Source organism: Leuresthes tenuis, unplaced genomic scaffold (genome assembly GCF_036924035.1).
Source record: "Leuresthes tenuis unplaced genomic scaffold, fLeuTen1.0.hap1 SCAF_3, whole genome shotgun sequence".
Taxonomy (NCBI): domain Eukaryota; kingdom Metazoa; phylum Chordata; class Actinopteri; order Atheriniformes; family Atherinopsidae; genus Leuresthes; species Leuresthes tenuis.
In genome coordinates, this window is record NW_027325357.1 from 1,934,785 (window position 1) to 1,947,807 (window position 13,023).

The window sequence follows — 13,023 nt, forward strand, 5'->3', positions numbered from 1 at the left end:
GGTGTTGAAGCAGGGAAACGGCCTTCGAGGACGTGGATATCGGGGGTTCAGTGGACCTTTAGTTCAGCCAAACCTGCAGCTTAAAGAGGCAGCAAGCAGAGCCTGAGACATCCGAGGGGTCCAGAGGAGGAAAGTCTGAACTTTAAATCACTTAATTTGTGCTTCGTTCCCCAAAGAATCAGGTTATAAAACACAGCGGGTGCGTTTCTAAACATCTGAAGTAAAAACATTAGTAACGCCATGTTTACTCACCGATCTTCTGCGTATTTTCTTATCGGTCAAACACTTTAAAGCTCCATCTTACCGTCAGATTCACTCCGTTTCCCGGGCCGAAGCATTTTATACCCGAACATAAAGAATACAGAGGCGTGGAGGCTAAAGACGGGTCGTGGTCGCTCCTGACAACAAGGCAACATATGGAAGAAACATGAGACGGCTTCAACATTACCAGGGCTGCACCATTATGATCAAAACCATCATTAACACGACTTTGATCAATATTCAGATCATTTATCCTGATTATTCAGGGAGTTTCTTCCTCTGCTTCCATCCACACTGAGCAACATTCCTGCTTCTTCTCATCAGAACCAAGCTGCTGATCCTCATTCAGATAAATTCAGAGCATCTCTGAGAAGAAACACAGAAATAAAGATATTCTCTCAGAATAAACCAGCAGGGTCCTGCTTTCCCTTTAAATGACTCAAACCTGTGGAAAACAGAGTCGGTTCACGATGCTTCAGGAACTTTGCAGATGATTCTGTGCTCCTGGGACGGTTTTATTTGGGGGGGGGGAATAAAAACAGGGATGCAGTGTGTGATCATCAGATTCTGATTTTATTAGATCATCATTAGTCTGTGGGGAGGAGAAGCAGAGCAGGTGACCACCAATCAGACGATGAGTTAGAAAAATAAAATGCTTCTTTAGATTAAAACACCACCAAAGGTTCTGGAGTCTCGGATCAGTCCCACAAACCTCAGAGTCCAACTGTGAACTGCCTCCAGCCTTCTTCCTCCCTCCTCTTCATCATCCAGTCACTGAAACACTGATCATCTCATTGATTAGTTTTTTTTGTTATGTTTCTCACACCTTTTAGAGTTCTAACAAACCCACTTTGGTTTTTATTAGAGATCTGAGTCTGCAAACTATCAGCCAATCACTGATCAATAACAGGGATCCAGAATTTCAGAGCGCACTCAGTTTGGAGGATCAGACGGGGAGCTGAGCAATCCAGCTAATATCAATTCTGATGATGTCATTTGTCTGAAGAATATGGTCGTTCCAACTCTGAGTAGCTGTTAGCTTCCCGTTAGCTTCCTGCTAGCTCCCCGTTAGTTTCCTGCTAGCTCCCCGTTAGTTTCCTGCTAGCTCCCCGTTAGCTTCCTGCTAGCTCTCCGTTAGCTTCCTGCTAGCTCTCCGTTAGCTTCCTGCTAGCTCTCCGTTAGCTTCCCCAAACTGAGTGTGCTCTGAAGAACTTCCCTTTAAGCTCTGAGCTGATTGATCACACATTGGCGGGCAGAAACTGATCAGGAGCTCATTGATCTGCTGCTGCTTTTTAACTGTGCCCCATGTATTCAGAGCAGATCAATACTTTCTGATATCAGCTTTATTTAGAGAGTGACCACAGAGAAATTCTGTGGACATCAAATTAATTTCCCTGTTTCCTCCAATCCGACACACGAGCACCGTTCAGTTTCCGAATATTTTCTGCTAAAATGAAACCGAAATCAGAAAGTATTGATCTGCTCTCAGGAACCTGGACCCTCAGCGGGAAGATTTCAACCTTCAGGTGTAAAACACCTGCCCCTCAGAGTTGGTGGTTAAGTACGGTGGCTGAGAAGGTCCAACACACACTGCTGCAGTCCGAGCAGCCGGTCCATTTAACATCACAGTGGTTCTGATCGGACCGATCTGCAGCAGAATACTGACTGATCATCATTAGTCTCCTCAACGCTCACATCCTCTCTTTGGCTTTAATGGACGAACTCACACCAGCACAGCAAACTGGACCCAGTCATTTGTTTCAGGAGTCCCACTTCAGCCAATTTTTAATGAAAACTTCACTCAGACTCTTCAAAGAAAACGGGAAGAGTTCCGGTTCACGAACTGAAGAGTTCCGGTTCACGAACTGAAGAGTTCCGGTTCAGGAACGGGAAGAGTTCCGGTTCACGAACGGGAACAGTTCCGGTTCACCAACGGGAAGAGTTCCGGTTCTCGAACGGGAACAGTTCCGGTTCACCAACGGGAAGAGTTCCGGTTCTCGAACGGGAACAGTTCCGGTTCACCAACGGGAAGAGTTCCGGTTCACCAACGGGAACAGTTCCGGTTCACCAACGGGAAGAGTTCCGGTTCACCAACGGGAACAGTTCCGGTTCACCAACGGGAACAGTTCCGGTTCTCAAACGGGAACAGTTCCGGTTCTCAAACGGGAACAGTTCCGGTTCTCAAACGGGAAGAGTTCCGGTTCACCAACGGGAACAGTTCCGGTTCACCAACGGGAAGAGTTCCGGTTCACCAACGGGAAGAGTTCCGGTTCACCAACGGGAACAGTTCCGGTTCACCAACGGGAAGAGTTCCGGTTCACCAACGGGAAGAGTTCCGGTTCACCAACGGGAACAGTTCCGGTTCTCAAACGGGAACAGTTCCGGTTCTCAAACGGGAAGAGTTCCGGTTCACCAACGGGAACAGTTCCGGTTCACCAACGGGAAGAGTTCCGGTTCACCAACGGGAACAGTTCCGGTTCACGAACGGGAACAGTTCCGGTTCACGAACGGGAACAGTTCCGGTTCACGAACGGGAACAGTTCCGGTTCTCGAACGGGAACAGTTCCGGTTCACCAACGGGAAGAGTTCCGGTTCACGAACGGGAACAGTTCCGGTTCTCGAACGGGAAGAGTTCCGGTTCACGAACGGGAACAGTTCCGGTTCACGAACGGGAACAGTTCCGGTTCACGAACGGGAACAGTTCCGGTTCTCGAACGGGAACAGTTCCGGTTCACCAACGGGAACAGTTCCGGTTCTCAAACGGGAACAGTTCCGGTTCTCAAACGGGAAGAGTTCCGGTTCACCAACGGGAAGAGTTCCGGTTCTCAAACGGGAACAGTTCCGGTTCACCAACGGGAAGAGTTCCGGTTCTCAAACGGGAACAGTTCCGGTTCACCAACGGGAACAGTTCCGGTTCACCAACGGGAAGACTTCCGGTTCACAAACCGAAGACTTCCGGTTCACAAACCGAAGACTTCCGGTTCATAGACAGGTGTGGATGTCAGAGGTGTGGACAGGTGAGCCTGTACCTGTCTCTCGGGTCACGAATAAACTGACCACAAAGGACTCACAGCTGCCCTTAATCCAGAACCAGCTCTCAGTCCGTGCTCAGGCATCCTGCACAGCGAGCCGGCGGTACACCACACGGCGGTGCTGAGGCTGCAGACAGTACCCGATGCTCTGCTCCACCTCCTGGCAGCGCCGCAGGAACCGGCAGCGGTCCCGGGCCAGCTCCTCCCAGGGGCCCCGTCGGTCCTCCTCTTCCTCCCCACAGCTGGCGAAAAACTCCTCCACGTCATCACAGAATCGGACCTGAGAGGAGGAGTCGAGACGCGGTGATTTTAGTCCACATGATTTCTTTAACAAATGTTTTTTATTTTCAGTCTGATTTCCAGAACGAGACTTTTCCTGGGTTAGAAAAATCCAGACTGAGCTTCTCTCAGTAATTCTCGTCTTTTCTGAATAAACCAGATTTCCCTACCGAGTTATTTTAGAAAAGTTTCTCTTCCTCTTGTTAAATTTCACTGTGAGCTTCAGTGAAACCTGCTGTCTGCTGTGATATGAATCATTTAGAATAAGACCCGCCCACTCTGCCTGTGATTGGCTCAGATATGTTTGATTTGACCAATCAGATAATATCAACAGATAACAAATGAACCAATCAGAGGCAGAGGAGGGCGTGGCTTCACTCTGATAAGGAAGACTGCATCAGATAAGATGAATATCCTGCAGGTTGATGTAGACTTTGATCCATGGATCAATAAATCACCTAAACTCAATGTTTTAGACACTCTTCTCTAATCTTTCCTGTCTTCTGTAGTTTCTTGTTCTGACCAATAAAGTATCATGAATTCAGGCTGGATTTTGTGTCTTTATTTGGAAACTTTGGTCATTATTAAGCTGAAATCAGCCTCTCTGACCTGAACAGAACCAGAACCCAGTCTCTGCTGTGGGTCCACTTTGTGCAGAAACACGAGAGGCTCAAACTCCAGAACAGCTGTAGCTTCAGGTTCACAGTAAACAACAACAACATGATCCCAGTGGGCCCAGTTTTGTTCTACCCGACAGAAACTTTAACCTCTGAAGTCCTAAAGCTGCTCTGGAGAAAAACTGAGCTTCTCTGGACTTAGAAAACTTCTGTTCTTCATCTCAACCCACTTCAAAGTAAAGCTGTGTTTGTCTGTGTGACACCATCTGAACCCGTCATCTGGTCTCAGGTTCTGCTGTGCTCTGCGTTTTAATCTGAGCTGCAGCTGAAAATAAACCCGACCCGTTGGGACTCCAATAAGTTTCACCAACTCTGGCTACACTTCCCCTCTGATCACCTGTGGTTCTACCAGCTGATCCATACCCTGAAACACTCACACTAACAGACTTTGGACCTGTTCTCCGACAGGACCGGATGCTCTCAGGCGTTCTGGCCGTGGTCAGAACCTGCTAAAGGCTGAAGTGAAGCAGAAAGGAGAACAAACTGACCTTTTTGGACCTCCGGCAGCTCTGTGCCGGGGTGGAGGTACAGAGCTCCGAGAAGCCGCTGTCCAGCCTGTCCTCCGCCTCCTGCCTCCTGCACTCAGCTGGAGACGCTGCAGCAGGTAGAGGAGGCTGAAGGGGAGTCTGGGATGTCGTCTTGGCTCTGTCTTTGGCTCTGGGAGGGGGCCCAATGGGCCCTCGACTCCTGAGCGGAGCCTGGAAGTTAAAGGGGCTGTAGGGGTCGGCGGAGCAGCTGAATGAGCTCAGCAGGCGGAGGCTCTCAGCTTCATCCACCTCGCTGGCCGACGCCGAATCGTCCCACGAGTCCTGACCGGAGGGAGGGAGGGAGGAGGGGAGGGAAGGGGACGCCGCCATGGATACGAGGTCAGGAGAAGAGGCAGGAGTGGACTGGGTGGAGGAGGGGGGAGTGGAGGCCGGGATGGCCCGGGGCCCGGTGCAGCCCGTGTGCAGGCGGGCGGTGAAGTTTCGGGGGTTGTAGGGGTCTGTGGTTTGGCACAAAGAGCTCCAGAGACGCTCCGACTCCGAGTCGGGCTCGCTGTCCGAGTCGGGCTCGCTGTCCGAGTCTGACGCCTCGTCCTCATCTTCATCCGTGGAGTCGGACAGGTCAGATGAGCCATCGCTATCGAAGCCATCGTCGTCGTCAGAGGATTCGCGGTCTGACTGCCCGCTGTCGTCATCATCGCTGCAGGGGCAGCCCATAATGAAGGCGATGGCTCTGTTCTGACAGCGGGGCGCAGCGAGCTCTGCCTCCTCTTCTTCCTGTGCCTCCTCTTCCTCCTCCACATCCATCCCAGCGGCGCTCTCAGGTGTGTCCGCCTGCTGCGGCTCCTTGCTTGGGGGCCTCACCTCGTGCAGGCGGCTCCTCTGGGCCTGCTCCTCCTCCAGGCTGGAGTAACCATGGTCCTGGTCAGGGGTGGGAGGCGTGGACCGCTCTGCGTTCTGGACTGTGTGAGGGCCTCCTTTGTTGGCCGGCTCCTCTTTGTGGTCAGAGGGTCCAGCGTTTTCTCCCAGCGTCGACGCTCTGCAGCCCGGGGAGACAAACACAGCCCCCCGGGCCTTTGTTTCAGCTGATGGAGGACAAAGCCGGCCCGTTTCCTCTGACCGCTGCCCCCTCTGAGAGCTCTCCTCCCCACCCAGGAAGCTGCCCCACCGCGGCCTGCTTCGTACAGTCTCTGGCACCCAGCCCTTCCCTCCAACGGGCTTCATTTCCTGAGAGCTCAACAGAACCTGATTTAAAAAAGTCCGGACAGAAGAGAAATATCCGAACTGGGTCTGCTGGCAGAGGTTTAAGTCCATCTCTGTGGCGCTCTGGAGCCCCATTTCCCGCAGAGACTCCGCGGTGAACCAGGGCAGAGAGCCGCCGGCTTCCGGCTCCAGCTGGCCGCCCGCTGCATCGTGCTGATACTGCAGGTAGTTCAGGTGAGGGGGCGCGTGCTGCGCGAGCGGCATCATGTCATCCAACTGTCTTAAAAAGTCGCTTTCTTCGTTTACAAAGCTGGTTCTGAACCAGCCGGGTCCGGCCTCGGACAGAGCCGGGCTGCGGAGCCATCCCGGGAAAAGCTTGTGCAACAGCGACACCGCGGGCCTAGACAGCAGGCCGATCCACGAGCTGTCCCGGCTGTCCAGACCGACCGAAACGACTCCGGGCCCGGCCGAAGAGGGTGAGCTCTGCCCGCCGGGAAAACGTCTGTCACTGTTCATGTTTCTGAACATTGTCTCAATTTAAAGTGCAAAGTTCTGTTCGCAGTTTAGCTGCTAATCTGACAGCTGTCGAACCACCACAGCCCGGCCCAACAACAACACGCACCGAGTGCGTTTTAGCACACATACCGATAACCACAGCCAGACGGAACCCAGGAAATATCTTCCATAAACCCGGCGCCGTTAGCGTTACCCTGAGAGTGGTGGTTGGACTTCTTTCGTGTGGAGACCTTGGTGCTAAAGCTGGGGTACAGAGACGGGCAGACGCTGGACAGGTCCCGGTCTGAAGCGGCGAAACAAGCCATTCTGTCTGGGTTTAATCTCCGTGAAGAGGCGGCGGCTGGAGGCTCCTCCGGCTCGGGAGCTGCGGCTCGGTAGCACCTTAGCTTAGCTTAGCTTAGTTTAGCTTAGCAGCGAGAGGACGGTTAGTTAACCCGGGCGACGGCAGATTCAAATATTCGACCTTAAACCAGCTCCTTAGCATTTATCGGTGGGTGTTCTCTCCTCTTGTCGGTAATACTGCTCGGTATTTAACACAGAAAGATTTTCTGCCGCGGCGTCGCTCCCGTGTGAGATTTCATCAGAAAGTCCAGAGTCCGTCATCAACGAGCTTTTTCCTTTTCCGGTAAGCGGCAGAGAGGGGCGACGCGCAGTGCCGCGCGGCAGCAGCGGCAGAGAAGGGCGGCGCGCAGTGCCGCGCGGCAGAGAGGAGCGGCGCACAGTGCCGCGCGGCAGAGAGGGGCGGCGCGCAATGCCGCGCGGCAGCAGCGGCAGCAGCGGCAGCAGCGGCGCGGTTTGTTCTTTCTGCTCTGTTACATAAGCAGGGTGTCCAAGGTGTGCGGTGCTGCCACGTGTTAATCAGCGCGAGACTCCCACAGACTTGGTTAGGAGCAGGCTGATCAGAAGCAGCCTCAGGGTCCGGACCTGATAGGAACCAGAGGTCTGTAAACATGTTCAGGGAACAGATCATCTGCTGACCTGCTGCTCACATGTTCAGGCTGCAGGCTCTCTCTGAGGCTGGGAGGGGGGGGGATCCACATGGTTTCTGTCCTTCACGCCCAATATAGTATTTTATCAGGAACCAAAGCTCCACTAATAGCTCTGAGTCCCGATCATCAGCGCTCTGTAAGGCTTTTATATCCACGTTTCCCCCTGCTGTCTATTCAGTTTATAAAAATACAGAGTCACATGGCTTTAGTAAAAATGGGAGTTTTATCAACATTGTCTGAGGTTTCCTCGCTGAATCTGACTCTGGACCATCATTGGGTTTAAGACATGAAGACATTAAATTTCACAGATTTTATAACCGTCAAGAAAGAATAATTAAGTCCTTTCTGATGAAGATTTGATCAAACTGAAGGTTGGGAAGAGCACTTCAAATGCAGATTATGTGTAAAATATCAAAGGTCATGTGATCAAAGCAGCTAAAAACTCAGCTTTTTATGTTTTGTGGTAAAGTTCTTTGTGATATTTATCCTGAAAGGAGCTGTTCAGAGGCGAATCCTGCCACAGAGGAGCAGGATGGCGAGGAAAAGGAGGCATAAAAGAGGACAGAAGTCAGTGTTTTTCACTTCAAGTTTATTCTTAGTGCAAATGATAAAAAAAAGTTGAAAGTAAGTGAAAGAAGCTGGTCACATTTTCATCCGTATGTACACGAAGGTTCAGAGTGATGCACGGCGGCGGCTGCAGGAGTCAAACTGCTGCCAGCAGGGGGGCGGGGCCATGGCACGCACACCTGGATGGGAATCAGATCACTTTAACTTCACTTGTTCGTGAAGCTCGACTGTTCCTAACCACGATCGACATCAAACGTCCAGATTTCTGACTCGATCCGTCGGGTTTTCTTTGAACAAACATCTAAATGTTAACGGTTCTGACCCGGTCCGTGGAACCGCCATCAGAGAACCACTCAGGTTAGTTACTTACTGCCCGATGACATCACCAACAGTTTCAGTTCAGGTGACCAGTGATGCAAGCGTGTGAGTTCTGGAGGTTAAGTTATTGATTACCTGTCAGTTATTGGATCGATCGGACTCTGTCAGTGTGGTTCTGAACACATTTTACTGTCTGATCATGAGGAACAGAACCAGCTGTTCACCACAGGGATCTGACAGCTTTAGGCCTCAGTCAGACATGAACCAGCCCTCTGAGGGTTGCCAGGTTCACTGAGGGTTGCCAGGTTCACTGTGCGTTGCCATGTTTGCTCCACCATCAGCACAGTTTGAGTCCTGCGGCCGCCGTCCATCTTCTCTGATCTACAGCGCAGAATCAGTCCAGTTCAGCACCCAGCAGACCCAAAGAGGCTGAACAACAGAACCAGAACTCCCAAAACCAACTGAAAGGTGGAGAAGAAGAGTCACCTGAATCCCACCAGCATCCTCCACTCTGCTGCCTGGCGGCGTTAACTCTTCTTCTCTGCTTTCTTTCTGCTCCTCATCAGTGTTTTATTCTACAAATTGTTCTCAGAGTTCATGAAATGATTCAACTGGTTCTGATTTCTGCTGAAAGATGAAAAACTTTAACAAAGTTCAAGTGTCTCTTTTACAATCGTTTTTTCTACTTCATCCCTTTTTTCCTCCCTTTTTCTGACATCATCACGCTTCATGTCTGTGCCTCATGACTTTAAATCACGTTCTCTGTGAATCTAAATGTTACAGCTGCTCCTCATGTTAAAAACTAGTCAGTTAGTAGAACTGAACGCGACCACGGGTCACATGATCACCATCATGTTCCTCATCCCTCTGACTCAGATAGAAACTTCCACATTATTAATGTTTTAATCCCAAAAACTACAAATAAACACCTGAAGTGTCATCCACCATTAAAGGGACTTCCCTTTGTTCTGAACCTGCTTCCTGTTTCCTGTCAGTGGGCGGAGTCTGAGCTGGCGCCGCACAGCTTATGCCAGTCCACCCAGTGCTGACCCGGGACCAGCCTCTTCAGGGGGATGAAGGTCTCCCCCAGCAGAGTGTTCTCCCAGAAGGCCCCGTCACCCAGAACCCGAAGGTGGATCACCCTCTGGTCCAGGTCCCCCCGAGGGATCCGCTCGTACACCAGCTGAGGACGAGAGAAAAGACACGTCTGATGAGATCGTTACTTCCAGCTGATCCAAGATGCTGCAGCCAGAGTTCTGATGAGATCATGTTTCTCCAGTTTTAGCTTCTCTTCGTTCATGCTTTTAGCTTTTATCCAAAGCGACTTACAAATGAGGTTTTAACACCGAAGCTAACAATAAGCTACATAGAAGGAAACCACCAGTCAGAGGTGACAGAGTAGAGATAGGGTGCAGGCATAGAGGGAAGTACAGGGTAGGAGATGCAGGTCTGAGGCAGGTAAAACGTGGTCATTATGGCGCCATCAGAGGGAAAGTTTCCTTAAAGACGCAGAAGCTGCTAAACCTTTTTACAGTCTGAGGGTCGGAGATGGTCCATCACAGTGTGACCTTTATCTCCTGCTGCTTCATCTGTGGGGCTGTTTTCTATAGTTCTTAAGGTGTGTACCTGGAGGTCAGACTCCGCCCACCTCTGTTCTAGTGTTCACTGACAGCAACAGAACCATCTGCAGGTTTAAAGGGGAACTCTGGTATTTTTAGGACAGACACTCGATTCCCAAGCACGAGATTTGTGTTCGTGTCCAACTTTCTTCTACTGTTTTTCAGTTCCTGTCTTTATTTTGACTTCTGCTATACTTCAGTAAGCGATAAAACAAACTAGTTGATGGTAAAGATCATGGTTGGGTGATGAAAAGCTTTGCCTACATTTTCCACGTTTCTATGACAACTGTTAAAGGAGAACTCCGGTATTTTTAAACCTTATTTCTGGCATGAAATACGTTCATCTACTCACCGAGAACAGTTTAGTGAAAGTCGGAAGATATTTAGATAACTGGAGATCCATATAACGGAGTGAACGGGGCTTAGAGGATGCAGCCTCTAAATAAGGCATTATCTGTCTTTATTTCACCAATACTTTAAGAAGAATGAATGAATGAACGTGTGCTATAGCTCTGTTAGCTCATAGCTGCTGTTATGTGGCTACTTGCAGCTATAGGAGAGCTAACGGAGGGATTTCTACACAGGCACTCTACTGGGACCACTTTTGTTTGTGCAACATGGCAGGATATTTATCAGATTTATTCACTCCGGTAAGAACGTCCATCTTACTCAAAGTCGTCGTTCACGTTGTCTAAATCTGATAAATATCCTGCCATGTTGCACAAAACTATCAGCAGCAAACTCTGTGTGAAGTTAGCCGACTGTCACAGAGCACGGAGTGAATAAACTGTGCTGCAGGGGGGCGTGTGGATGAAGTGGTCCCAGTAGAGTGCCTGTGTAGAAATCCCTCCGTTAGCTCTCCTTTAGCTGCAAGTAGCCACATAACAGCAGCTATGAGCTAACAGAGCTATGAGCTAACAGCAGCTATGAGCTAACAGAGCTATAGCACACGTTCATTCATTCATTCTTCTTAAAGTATTGGTGAAATAAAGACAGATAATGCCTTATTTAGAGGCTGCATCCTCTAAGCCCCGTTCACTCCGTTATATGGATCTCCAGTTATCTAAATATCTTCTGAAGGACGCCGACTTTCACCAAACTGTTCTCAGTGAGGAGATGAACGTATTTCATGCCAGAAATAAGGTTTAAAAACACCGGAGTTCCCCTTTAATGATGGCTGATCTGACAGACCTTCAGGTGACCCTCAAACCTTCCACAGTTCTGCTGCTATAGAACCAGAATCAGTCAGAGGAGGTTTAGGGTTTCTCTGTAAACTGGTTCTGATGGCTTCATGTTCTGAACAGCAGCACCATCAGCTGAACTGAGGTCATGAAACAGGAACAGGTCGCACCATCTCGTTGTAGGTGGGGTTACAGGTGCGTCGCGCTGCCTTCGTCTTCCTCTTGCTCATCTTCTGTGGGTCCGGCAGCAGGTAGAGCTTCACATAGGGGTCTGGGTCGGTTCCGTCCTGCAGGGGTTGCTGCAAAAACCACACAAAGACAAGTCCAAATCTGAACATTTACCAACACACGCACACAACAGCAATCAGAGCCCACAAAGAGACTAACCAGTCCTCTGATGTGCATCACCATGATGAAGAGTTTGTCGTTCTTGTATGAGATGGACAGCTTGACCTCGCCGAGTTCTTTCCCCGAAGCTGGAGACCACGAGATCTCTGCAACCCAAAAGAAAAACCTGTCAGACCCGGAGCAGAACCTTAAGCAAACCCAACAGCTCTCTGAGGGCGGGCTGCAGTCAGACTCCTGCTCCAGAATCTAGAATCCAGTCCAGGATGTGGGCCGTGGAAACATCTGGCAGCGCTGCTCCACCTGGAGCGTTATTGGTTCTTCTTCTCAGATGCATCAGAGGAAGCCCGGTTTAGTCCGCTGCATCAGAACAACACCAAACTGAACCTTTTACATGCACAGGAGCTGTGTTGGATTCAGAGGCTGGTGAAGGTTTCCTATAAAATCTCTTTCTTGATATTTTTCAGAGCTCATCCTGCAGAAACAGCTGTTCTCAGAGTCTCATCCTGATGCTCAGTGATGCAGGATGTTCTGCTGATGTTGGACTGGACCTCTGCCTCTGATACTGCTGACCATCACATTCTGGGCTGAGGTACTGGGTGGGTGTATCAGGGTCTGGCTTGGAGTGGTTCCCCTCATATCTACCTGCACCATCATGTCTGTGGCTGCCTCTAAGTACAGCTCCTCTTCCACTTCTCTGGCCTACGGTGTCCCACAGGGTTCAGTTTTGGGGCCTTTATTGTTCATGTTATATCTGCTCCCTCTTTAAGGACAAATCCTCTCACTGCTCTGCAGATTACATTGAGCTGTATTTCTCTTTAAGATGTTTCTAAGCTACAGATCTTACTTACGTTACCTATTTCCTTCCTTACTTATTTAACTGTACGAACACAGGAGACACCAGACCAGTTTACATGAATTAAGTAAATATATAGAACGAATAACTACAGAAACAACAGCCATAAACCTCTAAACTATCAGAATAATAATGAGTTGTGTATGAGTATTTCTGTGTATTGGGGGAATCTATGTCGGCTGCAGGTGATAAGGAGCACCTGTTACCCGGAGGTTGATGATTATGGGGGAGGAGCTTAATTAAGAGAGGGAGCCCTTTAAATGGAGAAAAGACGGGTGGAGAAGAGAGCGATAAATGGCTGGGAATGATGTAAAAGGTGGAGCTGATGTGGGCTTGATTGGTAAAAAAGATCTGTACAGACTGTAGTAATTTGGGGACTGAACACATGTGGGGAGCAAAGGGGGCACAATAAATAGCTCCACCAAGAAACCAGCAAGGAAAAGTCTGTGAGTGACGCTTCGGTGACGCTGAACCGGGTCACCGGGATGTGGAGTGGCGTACAGCAGACACCTGGGCCCGTGATGAAGAGGCCGATCGCCATTCGCACATCATAACGGTGTCCCACAGGGTCCAGTATTGGGGCCTTTATTATTCCTGTTATATCTGCTCCCTCTTTAAGGACAAATCCTCTCACTGCTCTGCAGACGACATTCAGCTATATTTCTCTTTAACGTGTTTCTCAGCTGCTCAGACTG

The 13,023-nt window shown here is 49.9% G+C and overlaps 2 protein-coding genes across 3 annotated transcripts in view; both read right to left on the minus strand.

Annotated features, from left to right (window-relative positions):
- Window positions 1-813: 813 nt before the first annotated feature.
- On the minus strand, window positions 814-7,069 carry ppp1r15b (protein phosphatase 1, regulatory subunit 15B). Its single transcript, XM_072381374.1, has 2 exons — window positions 4,738-7,069; window positions 814-3,573 (listed from the first exon to the last, which is right to left on the minus strand). Exons 1-2 carry the CDS (start codon window positions 6,463-6,465, stop codon window positions 3,370-3,372), a joined length of 1,932 nt encoding a protein of 643 aa, XP_072237475.1. The 5' UTR covers window positions 6,466-7,069; the 3' UTR covers window positions 814-3,369.
- A 945-nt stretch (window positions 7,070-8,014) lies between these two features.
- Window positions 8,015-13,023, minus strand: part of pik3c2b (phosphatidylinositol-4-phosphate 3-kinase, catalytic subunit type 2 beta) — a 42,800-nt gene continuing 37,791 nt past the window's right edge. For both annotated transcript variants that reach the window (XM_072381377.1, XM_072381376.1), the window contains exons 31-33: window positions 11,515-11,621; window positions 11,298-11,426; window positions 8,015-9,510 (exon numbers count right to left, since the gene is read on the minus strand). In XM_072381377.1, coding sequence (XP_072237478.1) covers window positions 9,319-9,510; window positions 11,298-11,426; window positions 11,515-11,621 — 428 coding nt within the window. In that variant the 3' untranslated portion in view covers window positions 8,015-9,318. The remainder of the gene's footprint in view (window positions 9,511-11,297; window positions 11,427-11,514; window positions 11,622-13,023) is intronic.

Bases quoted from the DNA above. Each gene is read 5' to 3' on its own strand.
- ppp1r15b (XM_072381374.1), bottom strand. From the start codon at position 6,465: ATGTTCAGAAACATGAACAGTGACAGACGTTTTCCCGGCGGGCAGAGC. The intron at 3,574-4,737 runs GTCAGTTTGTTC...TCCTCCTCTCAG, and splicing joins GCTGCCGGAGGTCCAAAAAG to GTCCGATTCTGTGATGACGT.